Below are 14195 nucleotides of genomic sequence, written 5' to 3'. Positions count from 1 at the left end.
TGCTGGTGGGAGCCAGGGGGTCTAGGTGCTGGTGGGAGCCGGGAGGTCTAGGTGCTGGTGGGAGCCGGTCTGGCAAATGTTACTCTGTTGTAAGATGGCGCCTTTTACTCTGTCCTCACACAGTGGAAGCTGGAAACCACAAAGGGGCTCAGATGCTCTCCTTGGAAACCTCACAGGAGGACTGGTCTAGTACCACAGGCCCCATCTTCTTTGGCTAGCCAGCTTGGAAAGCTCCCCTCTTAATATCGTCACATTATGAAGAAGGCATGACTCAGGCTGGAGCAATGATATAATTCAACATTTTCTAAATCAGGTGTCAGGCACATGGGCAGTGTGCATCGGGACCACCCACACTTCTGCCTACAGTCCCGGTGATGCTGTCCTTGTCTGGAGTCCCCTGCCCACCTCTTCCAAGCCTGGGTATGGGACTTGCCTAGGCCACCTGGGTTCTTCGTGCCTTTGGTGACTTTGATCCATGAGACCACCGGTCCCCTCACACCTGCCTCAGCACTAGCTCTGTGAGTCTACTCGCGTCCATTTTTGGTTTCTGGGTGACTGTTGAACTCCGAGAGCAATGCTGATGGCTTCTGAGTGGAGAGAAGTTAAAAACCCTGGCTAGGAGTCTAGGTGCAGCTCAGCTTCCCTGCTTGGGTGTGTTGATGTAGTATAATGCATTATGGCTCCCAGCAGGAGAGACCTTGGAGATCTCTGAGATCCGTAGACTGATGACTGGGAAAGGCTAGCAGCTGAGGAGGAGGAGGAGACTGGGACCAACTGGAGACTCTTCAGACTGGCACCTGGTGTGGTCTCTGGCTGCTGTGAGTGGAACACAGAGCAATGATTTGTCAAAGGCTCTGAGAGTTTAGAGAAAGTCCCGCTAGGCCCGCCTTCTGCATCTCAGTCCTGCCCACAGAGATCTCCCCCGTCGTGTGGCCAGGATCCCCAACTCACAGGGTTGTCGTGAGAACCTGGTGACAGGAAGCTGCCTGAGTTTTCTTCCCCAGAGCCTGGCCAGTGAACTGTGCTCAAACAACAGTCGCTGTATCTGAGGGTTTCGTGTATGAACAGGGAAAATGTTTCCCTGTTCCCGGGAAGGTGGTAACCCAGGGCTGATGGTAGCTGTGCGGGGCCCTGGGAAGGGCTCAGGTTGGAGAGGGGCATCACTAACTCAACTCAGTGCCCAGCACAGCATGGGCATGCATCACCAACTCAATGCCCAGCGCAGCATGGCGCTCTGGTATTTTAATTGACCATCGAAGGCCTCAGCTAACTCAGTGCCCAGGACAGCATGGGTGCTCTAGCATTTTAGTTAACCATTGAAGGCCTCAGAATGTTGAGACTGAGTCTTAATAACTAAAAATTCACAAGAGCTGTTTTGAATACCTTGTATATTGTATGTAAGGTTGGGGTTGTGTTCATCTACTCATCCCTCTTCCACATACCTGCACATCCATCCATCCCTCCCTCCATCCATCCATCATCCATCCGCCACCCCATCCATCCATCACTCACATCCATCATCCATTCATCTATCTCAACCATCCTCCTTCTATTTACCAATCCTTCCATCCACTTCTCTCATCTATCTGTCCATCATCCATACATCCACCCCATTCACCCATCCATCTGTCCACCCATCCATCCATCCACCCATCCATCCATCCACCAATCCATCCATCTACCAACCCATCCATCCATCTACCAACCCATCCACCCATCCATCCCTCTATCTCATCCATCCTCCTTCTATTCACTAATCCTTCCATCTACCTCTCTCATCCATCCACTCATCACCCACCCATCCATATGTCATCTATCTATCCTCTATCTCCATCTCTATCAGTTCATCTCTCCATTTATCCACCTATCCATCTATACATCCATTTATCTATCCATGTATTCACCTTCTGCCCTCCCACCCACCTGCCCATCTGTTCATCCACTCATCCATCCCCCTCCATCTCTCCCCACCTACCCACCCATCCATCTGTCATCTGTCTGTTCATTTACTCACTTACCCTATCCATCTACCCACCCATCTTCTATCCATAAATCCACCCATTGCTCCAACTCTCAGCCAGCTAGCCAGCCACCTTCAGTCTCCAACAGGGTCCATGGTGGCAGACAGGTGGTAGATGACCTTGTTGGCATTACCTTCTGCCCCAGACACTGCAGGCTGTATAATTCCTGCCTCTCCTGTGTCCTGCTGGGACCCCCTGACATACAGTACAGCGAGATGGCCTGTGTCAGTTCCCCATTCTGGGAAATTCTATACTTTCTTTCCCCATCACAACTATTAAGAGGTCATTGCGCCCATTTCCCTTCTGACAAGTCTGTGTGTAGAGGACTGGTGCCCTGCTTCTGTTTGGTGTGTTACACAGAGTGAGTCCAGTCTGTAAGTCACTGGGCTGTCAGTGTGGGTGAGCTGCGACCTTCCTAACCCTGCGCCTGTGTTTCTCTGTCTCTCCTCTCCAGGGAGTCGGACCTCTTTTTGCTGGACAGCCGCACCATCTGGGCTTCTGAGGAGGGCTGGTTGGTGTTTGACATCACAGCCACCAGCAACCACTGGGTGGTCAACCCTCGGCACAACCTGGGCCTACAGCTCTCTGTAGAAACCCTGGATGGTGAGTCCCAGACACCAACACCTCTAGTCCCAGGGGAACTTCCTGCACCCTTATATTCAGAAGGGGCTCGGTGGCAGTCCACAAGCTTGTTTTATCGTCTGCCTGCCCCCATCTCAACCAGCCTCAGTACTCTGGTTCCTTACCTAAACCCAACGCATGCTCTTGCCGCTTACGCAAGAGGAGCGGGAGCTGGGCAAGCTGGGCAAGCTGGGCCGTAGGTGGCCTTACCACTCACAGCATCAGCAGGGGTGCAGAGCGTTGGACATGCAGAATTCTGGTCAGCTGAGACCTGCTCCACGAGAGCTTCACAAGGCTAACGCCCCGTGGGGCGGGGGCAGGGCGTGCCTGCCAGGTTTTCCACTGCTGGCCTCCCAGGAGATGGAGCGTGTTGCTGGGATCCCCAGCCTTCTGTCATCAGACACTGGCAAATGCTCTCTGTGAGGGAGATGGGAGCACCTAAAACACCTTAGCGGTCTGAGTTCCCATTGCGAGCTGGACCTTCCTGGCGCATCTTCCTCGCTCCCTCCCATGTGTATGTTTCTGTGTGTGTTGGGGGGGGGGTATTGCACATGAGCAAAGGTGACCTCAGAGCAAGGTCATCAGATCCCTTGGGATTGGAGTTACAAGGGGTTGTGAGATGAGTGATGTGGGTCCTGAGAACTGGACTTGGGTCTTCCACAAGAGCAGTGTCTTACTTAGGGCGTCACTGCTGTGAACAGACACCATGACCAAGGCAACTCTTACAAGGACAACATTTAATTGGGGCTGGCTTACAGGTTCAGAGGTTCAGTCCATTATCATCAAGGTGGGAGTATGACAGCATCCAGGCAGGCATGGTGCAGGAGGAGCTGAGAGTTCTACATCTTCATCTGAAGGCTGATAGTGGAAGACTGGCTTCCAGACAGCTAGGATGAGGGTCTTAAAGCCCACCAGCACAGTGATACATCCACTCCAACAAGGCCACACCCACTCCATCAGGGCCACACCCACTCCAATGAGGCCACAACTTCTAATGGTGCCACTTCCTGGGCCAAGCATATACAAACCATCTAAAAACCATCACAAGCAGGAAATGCTATCAGTCTCAAGCCGTCTTTCCCCGAGATCTTTCCTCCAGTTTTGGTGTTGGGGGCGGGGGTGGGGAAGCACCCTTGTTTTAATTTGTTTTGGAACAGGAACTACTCATTCCCCTAGAGTCACCAGGATGGAAGTGTGTCACAGTAAGGAGTTTTGCCTAGTGTCTCTCCCCCAGGTTCTGAGTTCCACTTCGCAGAGGCGACCCCTGCTTAGCGCTCCTGGGTACCTTCACCAGGACGCTCTCTGGGCGCGTAGGAACTTACTACAGGTTCTCACCGTCCGTTTGGTTTCTCACACAGAGGATGGTGTGGGTCTTAGTTACTTTCCTGTGGCTGTGAAAAAACACCGTGACCCAGGTGACTTACAGAAAAAGGAGTTCATTTTGGCTTGCAGTTCCTGAGGCTCAACATCCTCAATGCGGAAGACAGCAGGCAGCAGGCATAGTGGCAGGGACGGAGAGCTCACATCGTCAAACCGAAATCATGGAACAGGGAGGTAGAAGTAGGAGAGGCTTTTTACTTTGAAAGCCCGGGGCCCCCTCGACTTACTTCCTCCAGTTAGGCTGCACCAGCTAACCTGCCCCCAAAAGTGCCACCAACAGGTGACCAAGTGTATAGATGCCAAAGATCATGGGGGACATTTCTCATTCAAACTACCACAGTGTTCAGGTGGCAATGTACCTGGTGCCATCTGCCATTAAAGAGTTTTCTAGTTCACTTTGTTTTATGACCACACATTGTCAGTGTCTAGAGCCCTACACCATCTCAGTCTGTGACTTTGGACTTGGGATCTTGGCACGCTTGTCTCCAACATGCAGGTGATAAGGGGTGTGGCCCTGGGGTTCTTACAGGATTTCATGAGTTGGTATGGGGAGAGATTTAAAATTGTGTCTCAGTGGGACACTTACCACTAAGCTGACTGAATTTAATCCGTGAGCCTCATAGGGTAGGAGAGAAATTCATGCGAGGTGTCTCCCACACGTGTACAAGGGCACATGTGTGTTTCCCAGGGCACTTTTCAAAATAAAGATTCAAATAAGAATAGGTTTGGAGTTCAAGAAGGCTTCTTTCAGGACAGCCTCTTCTGCCCCCCAGGATGCTGGACGCCAGTTCCTTGACCACGCTGTGAGTGGTCAGAACTTAGGTGTAAACTGTGGCTGGCACTACCACTGTGATGGCTGGAGGCCTGCCGGTCTCCCACTGTGACTCTTGCAAATGGGACAGTCGTGAGGAGCGGGGCTCCAGTCCTTTTCCGCTGAGTGAGTTAAAAAAGCTTACGTCTGAATTTGACCCTGTCTGTGCTGCTGCAGCCATATCTTCAGCTTGCCCAGTTTTGAGACCGCCAAGCTTCCTTCAGCGGCATAGTGGGTTTCAGCTCTTATACCTGCCCTTCCTTACTCAAGACCCACAGGACAGAAGCACCTTGCCTCTGGTAGCACCTCTGTCCTCCTGACAGAAGCGTGGCATTTCCCATAGCAGAGATTTGCGATCTTCGATTTTTTTTTCTCTGTGTTGTGTGTGTATCTGTGTACTCATGGGTGTATGTGTGTGCACGTGGAAACCAGGGGTCAGCCTGGAATATCATTCCTTGGTTGCGGTTGCTTCCATCTTGGTTTTTGAGACAAGGCCTTTTTCCTCAGCTGAATTCACCAAGTAAGTCGGGTTGTTTGGCTAATGAAGCCCAGGGATCTGCATTTTCCTGCCTGGTGTTGGAATAACACAGCTTTTAAAATTCACATCTATGCGCGCGCGCGCGCGCGTGTGTGTGTGTGTGTGTGTGTGTGTGTGTGTGTGTGTGCGCATGCGCGCGCACGCGTCACATATGTGGAGGTCAGAGAACAACTTGAAGAAGTCTGCTCTCTCCTACTGTGTGGATTCCAAACTCAGTTGGTCAGGCTTGGTGGCAAGCACCTTTACCTGCTGAGCCATATTGCCTCCCCACCCCCTGATTTTCTCTACATGGGTTCTGGGAGATCAAAGTCAGGGCCTCCTGCTTTGGAGGCAAGCCCCTCACTGACTGAACCACCTTGCACCCTATTTTCCTGTCTGCCTGGGGCTCCGGCACTCGATTTCTGTTCCATTCCAGCTCTCTGCAGTTTAGTTTGGTATTCTTTATCCTTGAAGCCCCAGACATGAGCGGACATGATCACTTTCTCCCCTGTGGTTTCTGGCCTTCGCCTCTTTTCCCTCCTGTCAGAGGCCATGGCTTCAATCTGGACCCTAGCTAGAATCTTGAGGGTGACAAAGGACCCTCCCTCTTTTTTCCTTTTCTGCAGCCCAGGGCTGTGGGAGCAAGATATAGAGAACTGGAGCGATCCTGATCTTGCCCTCCCACCCCCACCTTCTAGAACATTCCTTTCGTGCAAGCTCACCTAAGTTCAAGGCTGAGAGGAGACCGCAGTGTTTAGGATCACTGTGCTTTCTGTTCTGGTCCCTGTGTCCCCGTCCCAGTCTTTTCCGTTTTCCTGCCCCCAAGACTTACCCAGGCCTCTTGAAAGTTCTGGAGTTATGACTTCTGCAGTAGGAGTAGGTAAATGAATGTCACATGAATGTCGCCCTGGTGACTGTTCTTGGCTGCTCTTGTCATTTTTGACTCTTCCTGGTTTTTTTTTCCTGTGTAAGTGAATGTTTACATGTGTGTAGGTGTATGTGTGTGCCTGAGTGGTTGTGCACAGATACATGTTCACGTGGGTATGTAGAGGTCAGAGGTCAAGATCAGCTGCCTTCCTGTCTCTCTCTCCACCTATTTTTTTTCTTTTGGACACAGTCCCTCCCTCCCTCAATCCGCAGCTCACTGATTGGCTAGACAGGCTGCCCAGTGAACTTTAGGGATCTGCCTGTCTTGACTCCCCCAAACCCGGAGCCGGGGTTTCCCAGGCATTCAGCCATGGTCTGCTTCTCCAATAGTTGCTGGGAATCCAATCACATCCTTGCATTTGGCTGGTGAGCACTTGACCCACCCGGTCATCTCCCCAACCCAAGTCTTTGTATTTTAAAATGATTTCCAACAAACCAGAGAAAGCTCTGCTTGACACAAGTATTCACTTCATTGTCCACAGACGCGTCTGGTGGCCCCAGCCACGCCCGTCTGACCCTGGGGTCCACAGCAGCTCTTGAATTGAATAGCTATGGAGACACCAGATAACCCGCCAAGCTGGGCGTATTGGCTCTTTTGAAAGGGATAACTTCTGGAGGAAGCTATGGCACTGGGTCTGTACCAGCCTTCCTCAGCCGATGCTTCCTGAAGAGCCACAGGTGCCCCTGGAGGGGAAGGGTTCCCGGTCTGTTAGAGATGAGGAATGCCAGCTGAGGAAAGTAAACGGGCACAGGAGAGGAGGCCGTACCCAGAGAGCCCATAGGGCTCCAAATACCAACAGCTCATCTGGAAGCCGAGCTCTCCAGGCTGGTAGGTAAAGAACTTTTGTAGCATCAGGGCGAGGCTCCCTGCTCCTGCTCCCTGAATAAGGCACAGCAGGGAGGCATACCTGTCCAGGTACAGTGCTCTCCCAGGAAGGCCTTTCATTGGTCGCCTGGCCAGGGACTGCCCTCAGACCATCCAGACAAATACCCCGAGGCCATTGGCTGTGTGGGTGAGGAGTTCTGGGATGGGCTACAGGACAGGGTGACTGGTACTTCCTGGCCTCAGGTTCATGGTCTTCCCTATCCGGTGGTCTCCAGCGGCAGGTCCGTTAGAGTCACCTGGGTGCACAGGTCCCTCCGCACGCACCAACAGCAAGTCCCTGAGGGTGTCTCCTGATTGTGTTTTTGGGCACCTTGGCGTCTGGCTACGTAACAATAGCACCGTGACCCTTCATACCCCGTGGCGAGGACACCCTGCTTATGTAGAAAGCTGACGACTGACAGACTCCTCTCCTGCAACCACATGGGTAAAAAGGCTTACAGGGCCCACTGGGAAGTCAGTGTGACCAGCAGCTACTGTGTGCTGGGCCTTGAGCTGGCAGCAGAGTCCCCTGTGCCCACCCTGGGAACTTGATGTTTTCGAAGTTCTTGCAAAGGTCAAGCTCAGGGTGGTACTAGGATCCCAGGAGGCAGATTACCAGTCCTCACCCCGACTCTAACAGTAAATCAAGACCACCAAACCTTGAGGCCACACAGCCTGTCTGGTGGCGGCCAGAATTTGAAGCTGAGTGCCTGCCAGGCCTCAGTTTCTCTCCCTGCTCAAAGACATCTGTTTCCATCCGAGTGTGGTGACAACACCACAGAGTTCCTTCTGGAAGCCCGATGTTTTTCCGGCCTGACGTCAGACCCTACCGGATGGCAAATTGCAGAGTCCCCAGCATGCTGGATCCTCACTTCCTCCATCAGGCCCTGAGGGAGGTCCCGGGTCAGAGGTGCCCTTCCCAGACCACCCAGGCAGTGTGCAAAGCCTGCCTGTTAGCCCTCTTCCCAGCTGCAGCGCCCCCCCCCCATTAGTCACCAAAGCGTCACAGCTGGGTTCCGGGGGCGAGAGTGTGGTGTGGGGGCGGAAGTCAATACCCTATGGACACCTTGGCTCCCAGAGACAGGCATGCAGCGTTGGGAAGGACAGACAGATGAATGCTGTAGGGGTGAGGGCTGGCTGGCGACTCCTTCTGCCCAAGCTCCATTCTTTCTCTATTCCTGGCCATGTCCTGCACACCAGGCTGCTGCTGGGCGTGGGGTTTGGGGTTGGGGGGGATAGGAGAGAAGAGCTACCCATGCGGTCTCCTGTGCTCTGAGTTGGTGTCCCGCCAGGCTCTGGCTCACCCTTAGCTACTGGAAGCAGGACTGTCCTGTGGTCCCTGGGGGCACCATTGCTGCTCCTCAGGTTCATCCCAGCCAACCTCTTGGAGTCTCTGTTCCTTCGTGTTCTCCATGGACATGATGACTTTACCTCTTCTGTAGACAGCTGGGAGGAAGAAGTGGGTGAGCTCATGGGACGTGTGGCGCCCTGGGGCAGCCCTGCCTCCATGCTCCTGAATGGTAGATGTCTTCATTAATGCTGATGTACTTAATTCTCAGTCTCCCTGCCTGGGGGAGACCAGCGGTCACTGACAGCCTTTTAGAAATGAGGAAACGAAGCGAGGCAATAAAAAGCCAGGGGTTAAGTCACATGGCTTTCAGGGCCGAACTTGCGACTCAGACATGGGTCCCCTGCTCTTCAATGGAAACTTACCTTTTAGAAATGTGGGTACCACCGCGTGGTGGGGGCACACACCTTTAATCCCAGCACTTGGGAGGCAGAGGCAGGCAGATTTCTGAGTTCGAGGACAGCCTGGGCTACAGAGTGAGTTCCAGGACAGCCAGGGATATACAGAGACACCCTGTTTCAAAAAACCAAAAAGAAAAAAAGAAAAAGAAAAGAAATGTGGGTACCAATGACCTGGTGAGGGAAAGGCTTGAGGGGACAGTGGGTACATAAAGGGCTGTGCTAGGGCCAGCTGGGCAGATCAGACAGAGTGAGGCCCAGGCCTCTCCACACCTATCATCCTCCCTTCTTTCCTCTGGGATGGAGAGACCAGAAAAAGAGAGAAGGGATTCCCTGTGAGGCCTATAGGATGAGCATGTCTCTGTGTGCCGCAGCCTGCGTTCCACTTTTTATGACCGTGTGGCCTGTGTTATCCTGGCTGCTGTGAAAATAAGACATTTTCTGAGCGCAGGGCAGCGAATTACATCTGTAATTGCAGCAAGTGGGAGGTAGAGGCCGATGGATTGCCATGAATTTGAAGTTAGACTGGGTTTCTTTCATATAGTTCTAGGCCACCTCAAATAGAAAACCAAAACCAAACCAAAAAAGCTTCCTCCCATACCAACACCTCATGGGCTTAACATTCAAAGGCTCAGCTGACCCCACTCTCAGACCCCTCAGTGTCCTGGTTGATATGGTGGTCCATGGCACTGCAGAGCCGCGCTGACCTCTTTCCCATGCCCACGTGTTAGAAGCAGCTTTCTGCAGCTAATAGCCTGTTGATCCTCATTGGTTGGAAGCTTATGCAGTCATTCAACAAACAGCCTGAAAGGTGGATTGGCTGTCACGTGACCCACAGCCTCTCCCAAGATGGGCAGTAAACGGAGACCTCACACTGAAGGAGAGAGGCAGACTGGGTGGACAAGTTCTTGCTCTGAAGGGCTTCCTGTGGTCCACAAATGGACACGCCTACTTTCCCAAGGTGTCCTGTAACTGCAGCGTCTACTGTAGCGAGAGGAACCTGTCCCACACACACTGACCCCTGCCCATGCAGAGGCACTTTGTTTCCACCATGAGGATCCCAGCCACCCTACTTCCTGTGACCCACCCAGGCTCTCTTGCCTGCTCCAGAAGGAAACACCCATAGGCCCTGTCATCTGGTGCCCTCATCCAGCTCCATCTGGCTCCATCCAGCTCCCCAGTCTCCTTACAACTGCTTCTTCAGTGCCTTCCAGGGCTTATGCCCCATCTCCCGAGCTTCCAGGCCACAGTACGCCTTCTTTTCACCCACCTCTACCTTCCAAACATCTCCCTCCCTCCCTCCTTCTATCCCTCCCTCCCTCCTTCCCTCCCTCCCTCTCTCCGTGTATGTCTGTGTGTGTGTGTCTGTGTGTGTCTGTATGTGTCTGTGTGTTTTGACTGTCCCGAGTGGATCCGATATGGTCACAGGGCATTTAAAGGACCAAAGGGCATGTGCTGTCCAGATGTGGTGCTGGGGCATCTGTGGGAGAAAGCAGGAACCGAGCCTCTGGCCTGAGGTTGGACACTCTGGCATAAGGCCAGTCTGGTGGGTAGCCTCTCTTACAGCACAGCTGGCTAGAGGCGCCTCTGCACTCCAGGATTACGTCACTTCCTTTTTGCCCAGAATCCCAAAAGACAGAGAACAGAAGAGGCCCAGCGGCCCTTCCTGTCATCCAGCTGGCTGTTTAGGTCTGGGTAGAATTGGGCCACTGGGGCCAGAAGGAGGTCACAAGTGTTCACTACAGTCTCACGTGTCACTGGGGCCTTGGTCCTTCCAATGGAGTGGCTGGAATCAATTTTTCCGTAATTGATGAAGAACATTCTTGGGTTCTCAGCAGGGTGGCTGGGGTCCTGGGCCTAGAAAGCAAAGAAGCCACAGGAGAGCAGGGTGCCACCCTGTATGCGGGAGGATGCACCCTCCATTCCCAGAGGCTCCGTTTGTACTTCCTGCCTGCTCTGGGATATTTCTAAGAGCTCGTCAGGTGCTGAGCTCCCGGATCCTGCTCGTGCCCTGCTGGCTGTTCCCATGCGCCTCTTGGTCCCTGTCCTCAACTCATTTCTCAAAACCACATGCCCGTCTGATGGCTTCCTGGAAGGTCTCCTGGCCTGGTCCTTTTGCAGTTTGTGGGTCCTTTGTCCTGACATCTGGCTAGACTCTATGGGAAATGGTGCAAAGTGAAGTATGCCATTTGAGTCAGCTAGCCAGGTGTGGACTCTGTCTTGCTGAAGCAGCACACATCTGTGTGAGGAAGGGTTGTCACCAGACTGGCTCTTAGCAGAATCGTGCTGGCATCTCATCTCTGGGGACTGCAGGTGGTCTGCTCTCGAACTTGTTGCGTAGTTAATGGTGACCTTGAGCTTCTGACCCCTCCTCCTCTATCTTCCCCGTGCTGGTGTTACGGACATGCTCCACCAGGCCTGGTTTTATGCAGTACCGGAGATCAAACCCAGGGCTCTGTGCAGGCTCCACCAGCTCTCCACCAGCCGGGAGCTCCCAGCTCACCTGTAGTTTTCCTTATGAGGTGTAAATAAGCAGACCTAGTCCCTGTGAGTCAGAGCAAATGCTGGCAAATGCCCGTAGAACAGTCCAGAGGCTGGAGGCTTCCGGTTCGGAGGGGACTTGCTTTCTTTCACCAATGCTCGTTAGCATGAGGGCAGCCAAAGGCTGCGTTTGTGACTCTGCACTGGCTGTGTTCTAATAAAACTTTGTTTGCTAAAGCAGCAGCTGGCCAGATGCAGTTTGCTGACTCCTGGGCTAGCATGCCGGGGGCATCGAGGCTTCCCCCTTTGGCCCGTCACTTAAGCACATTGGCATTTTTGTCCTGGGCCTCGTCACAGCACACTTGGCGAAATGGCTGCCTCAGGTCCCCAGGTGTGGAGGGAGACGGGACTCAGGGACTCAGTGCGTAGTGTAAGCGACTCATATTTCTCCTCAGGCCTGCCCTCTCAAGGAGGAAAGCAAGTCCGAGAAGCCAGCAGCACCCAGCCCCAGCACGAGGGAGGCAGGAGAAATTCTGGTCTGCAGCCTTCAGGGAAGAGGGAGGCCAGAGACCAGGGTTAGGCGGTGAGGTCGGCAGCTCCCTCTAAAGGTCCCTGATCACACCGCTGCTTCTCTGCCTGGGCCTCTCGGAAGGCCTAGCTGAGCTCCCCTGATCCTCCCGCAGGACACCGTGATCCAGGAACTGGAGGCGTGAAGGACTTAGCTTCTACTATTCACCAGGAAATGAGAAGGCAGGTTCCCATGACAACCTCTGTGTGGCTGCTTCCCACTGGGTCCATAAGGACAAATGGGCTGTGACAAGCGTGTTGTGAAATACTACTTAGCAATGAAAAGGGTCAATAATAATGCAGACATGGTGCGTCATGGAAGAGTCTGGAAGATATGTAGGTAGGTTGAAATAAGTTAGTGCAGAAGACTGGCAGAGTCCATGTGATGCGTCAAGAAAAGGTAGAGCCCCAGTGAGACCCCAAATTGCACTTCGTGGATCAGGATAGTGACCTGAGAAACTGGATAACTAACTAGCTGGGGGTGGCTAGCGTCTGTGATAACTAACTAGCTGGGGGTGGCTGGCGTCTGTGATAACTAACTAGCTGGGGGGTGGCTGGCGTCTGTGATAACTAACTAGCTGGGGGTGGCTAGCGTCTGTGCAGTGCCAGCGGCAATGGGTTCCCTCTGACCTACACATACCCAGACCATGGTAGGTGGCCTAGTGGTCTCTAAGAGCAGCAGCCTCCTGCTGAGAGCCGGAAGAGGCTGTGTGTGTGTGTGTGTGTGTGTGTGTGTGTGTGCGTGCGCGCGTGCGCACGCGTGCGCACACTCATGCTAACTCAGCTGGCTGTTGGAGGCATTGACATCCATGTCCGCATACATATTTGCAAACAGAACACCATTTAAAACAAAAAACAAAAAACCCAACCTCTGAAAAGTCATTTTTATTATTTCTTACTTTTAAAAGGCCGTGCTGTGACTTGGTGGAGACTTGCTACCGTGCTTGAAGTCCTGGCTTTGATCTCTAGCACCTCGTAAAGGGCTGCCTGGAATTCCAGCACTCCAGAGGTGGAGGAGGGAGGACAGGAAGTTCAAGGCCAGCCCCAGCTATATAATGAATTTAACACTAGCCTGGGCTACATGAAACCTTGTCTCATGGGGAGCAGCAGCGGAGAGTCCCAGGAAGGAACAGTCACCCCTGGCTGTGCCCTGACTTTGTGGCAGGCCGGCCGGCAGGCAGCCGGCGTGCCCCTCCAGCTTTTGGTTGTTCTGAGGAAGTCCTTAGGACACAGTGAGGAAAATGTCCTGTCCCAGCCTTAAGGAGACAGAAGATGCCAGTTAAATTTGAGTGACCAGTGATCGATCCCAAGGCCTTCAGTGCAGCCCTGCACGTAACTAGAGCATTTGGTTTTCTGAAGTTCCTATTCAGTTGAGGCAACCTGCCTCCTTATTTCCAAAACTTGCCTTTTCACAGGGAAGTCTCCGGGCTTGGAGAAAAACCCTTGTCCAGCTAACCCTCAGCTAAAATAGAAATATTTTCTAATTTTGCCGAAGACAGAGTATATGGTTCAAAGTATTGTGTTTGTGGTTTTTTTTTTTGTCTGCCTAGATTAATGAATTTACCCATTTCTACCCCATGCCTCATTTCAGTAACCTTGTTGGATATTTAAATACAGATAATCAAAACAAATAATTACTAGTATTAACTGAAACTGCCATGCCAAATCCTCTTGAGGGGAAAGAAATTCCCGTAATTACCCTTTTCTTGACTGCCCCCTTGTTCAATATAAAAAAGAATACAGTGTGGTGGCTCACGCCTGAGAGCCCAGCCCTCAGTAAGGAGGATGGTTGTGGGTTTAAGGCTGGCCTGGGCCGTGTAGTGAGACTCTCTATATCAAGTATATGTGTGCCTGTGTGTATAAGTGTATGAGTGTATATATGCATACCTGTATATAGCAGGCCATGGTGCCGTGATGTAACTGTCACCAGTGCTGGCCACAAACCCAGGGCCTCCTCCACGCTGGGGATGTGCTCCCCATGCTGGGCATGTGCTCCCCACGCTGGGCATGTGCTCCCCATGCTGGGGATGTGCTCCCCATGCTGGGGATGTGCTCCCCACGCTGGGCATGTGCTCCCCACGCTGGGGATGTGCTCCCCACGCTGGGGATGTGCTCCCCACGCTGGGGATGTGCTCCCCACGCTGGGCATGTGCTCCCCATGCTGGGGATGTGCTCCCCATGCTGGGCATGTGCTCCCCACGCTGGGGATGTGCTCCCCACGCTGGGCATGTGCTCCCCACGCTGTGCATGTGCTCCCCA

At 53.0% G+C, this 14195-nt stretch overlaps 1 protein-coding gene across 1 annotated transcript in view; it reads left to right on the top strand.

Annotated features, from left to right (window-relative positions):
- Bmp7 (bone morphogenetic protein 7) overlaps positions 1 to 14195 on the top strand; it is an 80324-nt gene that overhangs the window by 50535 nt on the left and 15594 nt on the right. Inside the window, exon 3 of the mRNA XM_031372901.1 lies at positions 2476 to 2624. Within this exon, the coding sequence (XP_031228761.1) occupies positions 2476 to 2624 (149 nt within the window). The remainder of the gene's footprint in view (positions 1 to 2475; positions 2625 to 14195) is intronic.

The sequence above is a fragment of the Mastomys coucha genome, unplaced genomic scaffold (assembly GCF_008632895.1).
Source record: "Mastomys coucha isolate ucsf_1 unplaced genomic scaffold, UCSF_Mcou_1 pScaffold15, whole genome shotgun sequence".
In the NCBI taxonomy this organism is placed as follows: domain Eukaryota; kingdom Metazoa; phylum Chordata; class Mammalia; order Rodentia; family Muridae; genus Mastomys; species Mastomys coucha.
This window is presented reverse-complemented; position numbering and strand designations above follow the sequence as displayed.